At 42.2% G+C, this 9,212-nt stretch overlaps 1 protein-coding gene across 1 annotated transcript in view; it reads left to right on the top strand.

The window, feature by feature from the left end:
• Positions 1–1,998: 1,998 nt before the first annotated feature.
• LOC131225305 (F-actin-capping protein subunit alpha) overlaps positions 1,999–9,212 on the top strand; it is a 48,603-nt gene continuing 41,389 nt past the window's right edge. Inside the window, exons 1-3 of the mRNA XM_058220818.1 lie at positions 1,999–2,256; positions 2,357–2,472; positions 5,948–6,037. Coding sequence (XP_058076801.1) covers positions 2,142–2,256; positions 2,357–2,472; positions 5,948–6,037 — 321 coding nt within the window. The 5' untranslated portion in view covers positions 1,999–2,141. The remainder of the gene's footprint in view (positions 2,257–2,356; positions 2,473–5,947; positions 6,038–9,212) is intronic.

The following is a 9,212-nucleotide window of genomic DNA, read 5'->3' as shown; positions in this document are numbered from 1 at the left end:
AAGTTGGTTTTTGTAGCTCGAAAAATTTTGAGCTGAGCTTGAGTTTGCTTGAGCTCAACTCGACTCGGATAGACTCAGATCGAATCACCTCAGTAACTTGATTATTTTGTATTGACATTGCTCTTTGAGTGTTTAATGAAATGACTTAATAACGTGTTGTTTCGGTGCATATATTTCTTGTGAGATCAGTTGGTGGTGAGTATTGAATATATATGAAATAAATCATTACTAAAAAAACTTTATGTTTTAAAACTATCATCATATTTTAATTTTGATGCTAACTGTCGAGCATTTGATGAAATATTTGTAAATTGTTGTTATTTTTTATTCTATGAGAAATTAAAAATATATTATATGTGTTTGAGAAAACGTTGCACACATTTGGATTTGAATCCGGCCCAAATTGGTCCTTGTTGCTGATCGAACTAACTCGAGCTAGTCAATTAAGATCAAGATTGAGCGGAGCTGAGTTCAAGCCAAGGATACCTACCGGCCTAGCTAAGCCAAGCTGTGCCAAGCTCAACTCCGTTCGTGGATTCGTACGAAGTAGGATAACCTTTCCACGTCAAAACACTTTTTGGAGTGTGGCACACGGTACCACGCAATCGGCTTCCGACAAAAATAAGACACAAATATCAGCCTATCCAAAACCTCCGTGGCACCCAGAAAGGCTTGAACACGGGGAATGGATTTGCTACTCCCCCTGCCACCAGCCCCGCAGCTGCTGGTCGGTGCTCTATGGGCTCCACTACGATGAAAGTGTTTTCTCAACTCCGTTCATCCATTTTTAAAGATCATTTTAGCGCTTGATCAGAAAAATGAAAAGAATATATATCTCAGGTGGACCACACCACAGGAAAACAATATTAATTGGATATCCACCATTAAAATCCTCCTAAGGCCCAATGTACTGTTTATTTGACATCCAATCCGTTGATTAGGTCATACATACCCAGATGAAGGGTAAAAACAAATATCAGCCTGATCCAAAACTTTTATTGCTCCCAAAAAAATTTTAATGATTGAAATTCATTCAACACTGTTTCTTGTAATATGGTGCACTTGATATTAGGATATAACTCATTTTTGGTCTAAGATCATAAAATGATATAGAAAACTAGATGGACGGCATGGATGAAACACAAACATCATGGTGAGGCCTACAGAGCACCGAACACCAGCCATTAGCTGGTGAAGGGGGAGTAGCCAATCCGTTTCCTTGAACATGAGCATTAAATTCCCAGTGTTTCTTGTTGCGTGGTCCCACTTGAGTTTTGAAACTGCGTGATGTTCCCTCGCAACGGATGGACGGATTGGATGTAACACAGACATTGCTCGGCCCCTAAAGAGCTTTTGGACGTAGGAATCGCGTCGCCTGTGGAAGCGGATTAACTGCTGACAGGTTGAGTAGCCAGACTCGCTACTGAAGTGACGTCACCAAGTTATGTGGGCCCACCATGATGTATGTTTTGTATCCACACCGTCCATCCATTTGGAGAGATCAAATTAGGACATGATCCAAAGAATGATTAAGATCCAAAGCTCTAGAGGATCCCACCACAGAAAGCAGTGGAAAGAGTGACGGCCACCATTAAAAACTTCAAAGGGCCGGAAAAGTTTTAGATCAAGATGATATTTGTGTTTTCCCTTCTTTCTTTCATGTATGTGTTAAGCTATGAACAGGTTAAATCTCAAAAAAACATCACGGTGTACCTCAGGAAGGTTCCAACGGTGGGTGTCACTCTCCCCACTGTTTTATACCGTAGGATCCACTCCAGCCTTTGGATCTGCCTCTTTCTTTGGTTCATGGCCTAAAATAATCTCTCCAAATAGATGGACAGTGTGGATGCAACACATACATCATGGTGGGGCCCACAGAACTTGGTGACGTCAAAGTAGCGAGTCTCGCTACTCACCTGTCAGTAGCTAATCCGTGTCAGTTGCCTGTACAGTACATTCTACACGCGTGTGGGATTCAGCATATGTCCGATAGACCGTGTGCGTCACACGCACACCCTGGTTCGTCTCCTTCCCCTCATTGCCGTGAAAAGAAGAAAAGAGAGTGACTGAAATCCCTCTCCCTGAAATCTCTCCCTCTGAAATCTCCCTGCCTCTCTCTGAGCCATTGATTCCTTCCATCAATGGCAGATCCCGATTCCCAAGAAATGGAAGAACTGACTCCCAAACAGAAGAAAGACATCGCCAAATGGTTCCTTACCAACGCCCCTCCCGGAGAAATCCAATACATTTCCAAAGGTCTCTCTCTCTCTCTCTCTCTCTCTCTCTCTCTCTCTCTCTCTCTCTCTCTCCTTTTGATTTTCTCCGTGTGGATTGAAATCTTGCAATTGAATTCCAGACATCAGATCGGTTATATCGGATGAAGACGTTTACAAGGCAGCGGTTTCAGAAGCATTCCCTTCCTACAACAAAACCCACATGATCTCTCTTGAACTCCCTAACAGAACTGGCGATGTAAGTTTATCATCGATCTGCATTGAGCTGTTCTGCATCCGTATTTTAATTCCCTTCTATTGACCGGACTGTAGCTGATTTCTATGATTTTCTTGACTTTTTTTTTGGATACTTCTGTCGTCATTGCTCCACATCATGTACTGCACATGCTGTTGGGTGGACATGATCCGGACTGCTCATCAAGCTGGTCCAACAAAGAATGAACCATAAACAAATCGAAAATTCTGACCGTTCAATCACTGGGGTAGAAATTTTAGTAGTGAGGACACACCTTCAGTTTTAGAGTTTATAGGTTGGATTGTTAGGATTGCCTGATTAAGGGATTTTCTGGCTAGTGGTGAATCAATGATGCAGCTCTGGATCATGTCGATGTGTGGCACATGTATGGTCAGCTATGAGGAGGTGCAGTAATTCCCATGCTTAGAGACATTGGGTCTTCATGAAGATTCCTGTAATGATGATTTAAGTAGGGGAACTGATCCAATGCCTCTGGAGGCATGGGTGTTACTTTGTGGAATGGTACCTCCACATCAATTCTCATATAGATGGCACATATAAATGAGATCCGGACCATACACTCAACAGGTTTAGTAGTGAATGGACCAAGAAGATGAGGTCATACCGATAGGACAATCCTAACCATTTGATCAGCGGTATACAAATGGACACTAAAAGACACATTCGGTGAGAAAAAAGAGGTCATTGATGGATGGCCAACGGGACCTCACCATGCTCTAGGGAGGGTTATGTGGAGGATATTTCCCTCTGTAATTTTGTGGGGATTTGGAAAGGAAAAAAAAAGGGAAAAATCTTTGTGGAGAAGCAGGTGCTAATTGAAGTGATGGTGTGGAAAATTCATTTCATGGCGGTAGGAATTGGATCAGCTATGGCTAGGCTTGAATTCAAAGGCATGTTTATATTCTATTTAAGGAAATGGCATGGTATCAATGAGATCACTCATTTTGTTTCCTTTACCGTGGTTTTTACTATTTGTTGATTTTCTTTCTTTGTTTTTGTTGTATAGCCCTTGGGGGGCTTGAGGTGGAGTGATGAGAGGGTCACTTGCTTTTAGCCCTCAGTGTTTGTGTATTCTTGTTTGTTAGGGCTCTTTTGGCACCGTGTAATTGGAATGCATTGGAATCCAATGCACAATTACACTGGAATCCATGTGAATTGGAATGCTTAGTTTTGTTTGACAGCCTATAATTGGAATGCATTGGAATCCAAAAAATTGTGTTTGGATCCCTGTAATTAGAATGCATTGGATTTCTTTAATATATTCACAGGAACCTGAATTTGATTAACTAATTCATCTTTAATATCCCAAATTGGTGTAGATATGTGATATTTGATAGAATGATTGTAACAAGCCCATTGAAATATACTTTCACCAGAAGTGAGGAAATTCTGAGCCTCGGGTGGGCCACAAACGGTCAAAAAATTTTAACCATCCATTTAGATGACCAACGTTTGGATAGTTCGAATCATTCTAGTAGTGTAATTTTAATGATGCAACCAATAATTGGTATGTTTTGGGGTATCATTGGAGTGCTAAGTGTACGGCATATTAGTAGCCTAGGGACACCTTTATTACTTATGCGACTCTCCTACCTTTAAAAAAGGAGGGCAAAAAAGCTATTTCGTACCAATTACCTCCAATTCACAACAAAATAAAGGGATTTCAAAAAAAAGAAAAGAAGTGATTTCAAAATAAACCAAAAAGTGTGTTTTCATTTATCTCCGATTCCATTTACCTCCAATTCCATGGCGCCAAATGTGGGATTTTGGTGCATTTACCTCCAATTACCTCTTATTATACCCAATTCCATGGTGCCAAATGGGTGTTAGTTTGTTTTAATAAAAATTTAGTCATCTTTCCACAAAGCATAAAAAAAAAGAGAGAAGAAGAAGCGGAAGAAGTAAAAGGAAAAGGGGGAAAATAAAGAAAGAAAAGAAAAGAAGAAGAAGAGGATGGGAAATCATCTTAGCTCTAAAAGTCTCGACTCCACACCCCAAGAGGAACCCATTAACTTGTCTCTACTACATCTAACTAAAGTCTTACGACCCATACCCAATCTATCACCTCCCCACTTGCTCTTGGGAAGACCACTTCTGATGGTTCCAAGTGGATTTTAAAGTTCTATTGTTCTGTTTCTTTCAATTCAACCAAAGCCCAACAATAGAGATAGTCTCCAAAATGTTTTTCTTTTTCTCTTACCAAGAAGGCATGGATGCTCCAGTTCCAAGCATGGAAGAAAGGTGGTTATTGTCCCTGCCATGACCCAAGACATCTCAAAAAACGCAAAAAACCTCCTCCACATCTCTGTCACGAAGGGACAATGAATAAACAAGTATGCCACCAATTTTGCATTTCTCAAACATGGGATACAACCATTTGTAATTGTCATCTTCCCACTCAAATGAGGCAATAAGAATCTTGTCTTTGCCAACCAGCCAGCCACGACTCTTGATGGGCCCTGGTAAGACCAAATCATGCCCGTATGGACCTCCATCCTTTGGACGCTGGTAAGACCCGATCATGGTTGTAGGGACCTCCATCTTTTCCACTTCATCACTTTTGAGGAAGGTATAGAAAAACTTCATTGGCAAGCACCTTGTGTCATCAAATCTCTATCGCCATCTGTCCTTGTTCATCAATGGAGGTACTGATACGTGAATCCGCTCCTGAAGGCTGAAGAACTTATCAGCCTCTTCATCTGATAGGTTTCTACAAAAGTAGGTTCCCATGCCACCTCTCCTCAACCATAGAGAGGCATTTTTGTTATCTTCCTTCATTGTGATTCAGTTGTAAATAGTGGCAAAATTCTGGCATCAGTTGCTATCTTCCTTCATAGGTTTCTACTGAAGTTGTCCATTGCCACACCACCTGTCCTCCCAAAACCTTACCTAAGGTCAATTCCCCTCTTTAAAGGACCCCCCTCTTGGAGATTTTTTTTTGCCTCCCTAGACACCACTTTGAATATTTGTGAAGCTCTGTATTGAGAGGACACTTTGTATATCACTCCCCTTCTTGCATTCTATATTGGCACGAATGTTTCCTTCCCCAAAACTCAATAACCATTTGCCCAGGAGGGGTTATTCACAATGATCTATGCACGATATTCAATTTTCATCTATTTGCTACATCACCATCATTTAGAGTTCATTTGTTTTATGAGTTGCTGTCCTTGTTTCTAACTTCATGATCCCATACATTTTGTATTTAATACTCCAACAGACAGTTATGAATTAATTCTAATGGGAAATCCTATGATTTTGAAATGGTTGTTGGATTTGTTCTAAGCTCCAATGTCAGGCCCAAGATAACATATTTGTATTGCTACATTCTTGCAAAATTTTACAGGAGATCCTTTACGATTTATTAAATTTGACATACTATCTGAGTGACATGATGAAGCATTTATTCCCAAATTATCTCTGTTTACATGTTTATTATCTTTATATACACTTTCAGGTGCTCGTTACAACATTTGGGGAACTTAGTGACACTGAATATCTTGATCCCAGGACTTGTCAAGTTGCCACCGTCGACCATGTCAAGCAAGTAATTTCTTTACTCTTGTTCAGCTATCTTACATTTATCTTTTCTTTCTATGATGAGGAAAATACTGGATTTGGAAGCCTTTGCTTTATCTACGAAAGGCATGCTTATTATATCGAGATAAAAATGATATTGATACATGCATGTCTTTCCAAATCTTGGATATTTAATAACGCAGCTCTAGTTGGCAATCTTGGAGAGACGTCAATAGAGCTGTTGAGAACAGGGCTAGCTATAGAGAACAAAAGTAATGACTAACAGGGCTAACAAAGCTCATTTGCGTATCTTCTCATACACTCATAGGAACAAGATGGATAATACACTTTGAATTTAAGTTTTGAATTCATGTTCCATGTATATTTGAAGTTGAGTGATGCAATTTACATGACATTGATATAGAAGTAAACACAAGGAATTATGAGATCCCAATGCATCTGTCCATGACTATTGACTTGATGTGCCCTCACAAGTGGTCCATGTTTCAGTATCCAGAACCTTGGTCTGGTGGTCCTACTATGTATTCTGGGTGCCCTGGATATTTCAAAGGGGACTTCAATTAGTAGCCTGCCCAAATAGCAACTGTCCACAAAAGGCCAATTAGTTGGAATCTTGCATTTGAAAGGTTTTTTTGGGGCATACCTGTCCACTCCAATGGATGAGGACCAATACTCTTGATACTTAACCTTGTAAATTCAATGCTAAAACATCACAATAAGAAAAGGACTGAGTGAATTGAAATGAAGATGCTCGCAAGGAGATTTTCACGAGGCAGATCAATAGGAGGATTCAGAGATTGATCGTGAGGTTTTAGAGGTTGATACTTAACCTTGTAAATTCAATGCTAAAATATCACAATAAGAAAAGGACTGAGTGAATCGAAATGAAGATGCTCGTAAGGAGATTGTCACAAGGTAGATCAATAGGAGGATTCAGAGGTTGATCGTGAGGTTTTAGAGGTCGATCGTGTGGAAGAGAAGTTCGAGAGAAAATCTACATCAGCTTCACAAGGAAGTGAGACCCAGAGTTGAATCCCAGGTGTCCATCAAGGCAAAGGGATGAGGCCGAGTTCTTTCACCATTCAAGGGGACGATGTTAGTTCGGGGATCTAAGCAGAGGTGGGGAAAAGATTGAGGGTGGATGGGGACAAAATTCGGATGAGTGGTGCACAAAGAGGAGAAAGCCCTATCGGCATGGTAGGAGAGGGGAGGAAGGATGAGGAAAAATGAGGGTCAACTACAGTTACGGGGGAATTGGGGGAAATTTGTCAATGTCGAGGAGGATTTAGGGGGGTTGGAGGGGTGGATAGAGTTAAACTTCAAAAGGGTCTTCGGGATAGTCACGTTGGTGAGGGAGGTGGTGGTTTCAAGGGTTGGAGGGAGGGTTTGTGTGTTTGGAGAAGGAAGACGAACTCTTGGTTTCAGTGAAGGCTTTGAATGGGAGGTATGAGGGGTTGAAGGTTTTCATCCAAAGAACTCAATATGGGCTGAAGTCGGTGAACCACCAGATAGTGAAGAAGTAGGAGAAGGAAGGGGTATGTCTGGGAAGGAGGGGGGCAATGGGGTCAAGAGCATCGGGGCAAGGCTAGGGGTGGATAATAGTGTGAGGGTTGGTACATCTTACATGTATGTTGCGGTGAAGGACCCTCTTTTACTTCCTTTTTTTTTTTTGGAGGGAGGGAGGGGAGGAATCATAGGTGGAAATTTTGGGGAGAAAGGAGGAGGAGAAGTGGTTGTGGAGGAATGATGCTAAAGATGAGCTTGTGGTGAGAGTGAGGAGGAGAAGTGGTTGTGGAGGGATGATGCTGACGATGAGCCTGTGGTGAGAGTCCATCCAATGGTGGTTGAGAATGTGTGGGAGATGCTTTGATGGAGTTTGGCGGCATAGGTTAAGGGAGGGGCCTACATTACCAATGTGAAGAACTGGTTAGCTGAGAGTGGTGGTATGGTAGAAGATCAAAGCCACCTCAAATTCCTTTTCGAAAACAAGGTATGTATCTCCTTGAGCCTGGACCTGGAGGTGGATAATGTCCATATCATAGGGGTCTTGTTCAAGGATGGACATGTGAAGCGTTTGTGCAGATGGACTGAGTGGTCGTTGTTCGTGTGGGAGGAGGCATGTTACCAAGTGTGAGGGATGCCATTAGAAATCTTGTTCGTGGAAGCTTTTGTAATAGTGGGATTGTGTACTGGCAAGGTGGCTGCAGTTGACTTAGGGTTGTACACGAACCGAGTTAGCTCGGTTAGCTCACTCGACTCAACTCGAAAAAGCTTGATTCGACTCGGTTTGAAACTTGGTTCGAGCCGAGTTGAGGTGATTTTTTGAGCTCGAAAAAATTTCAAACCGAGTTCGAGCTCAACTCGACTCGGATCGAACCCAACTCGAATCGAACTCGAATCGAACCAGTTCGGTGACTCGGTTACTTTGATATTGATGTTGCTCACCAAGTGTTTGATGAAATGACTCAACGAAGTGTCGGCTAGTGGCAAGAAAGGTATGTTTCATCAAATAAATACCATTTTTTCTTGATTTTGATGTTGCCTACAAGGTGTTTGATGAAATACCTATAAAACCGCTATTGCTGGTTTACATACAGTGAGAATTTGAAGGTGCAGTCCATGTGTTCGTGAAAATACTGCACCGGCGAACTTGGCTCAATCTTGGCTCGAACTAGCTCGAGCTGCTGACCGAACCAAGCTGAGCTGGCCAATCAGGCTCGAGGACTGAGCCGAGCTGAGTTCAAGTTGAGGTCAGCTAGTAGCCGAGCCAAGTCGAGCTGTGCCAAGCTTGACTCGGTTCGACTCGTGTACACCTCTAATCTACCCGAGGCTAGCAAGGATGTACATGTGGAGGAAGAAAGTGTTGCCAGTGTTGGAGAGGGTTATCATTGTGGTAGGGGACGTCAGAGTGGCAATAAGGGTGGTGAAGGGAGAGTCGTGGCTTGACTGGGGGAGGAAGGAGGGAGCTGCAATGGAGGAATGCATTGGGTTCAACAACACCTAGGGAAGGTGAAGAGCACATTTCTTGTACTCTGGCACAGTTCCATATCATTAGGAGAATGCATGTACTCCATCGCCTCACTACTAGTCGCTAGGCGAAGGCTGGGTGGGTGGCTGCTTCAGTGACATGTGGTTGGCCAACAGACAAGTCTGGGTCAATGTCAAGGGGAGACGTTTCTACT

Source organism: Magnolia sinica, chromosome 14, assembly GCF_029962835.1.
Source record: "Magnolia sinica isolate HGM2019 chromosome 14, MsV1, whole genome shotgun sequence".
NCBI classification, from domain to species: Eukaryota; Viridiplantae; Streptophyta; class Magnoliopsida; order Magnoliales; family Magnoliaceae; genus Magnolia; species Magnolia sinica.
This window is presented reverse-complemented; position numbering and strand designations above follow the sequence as displayed.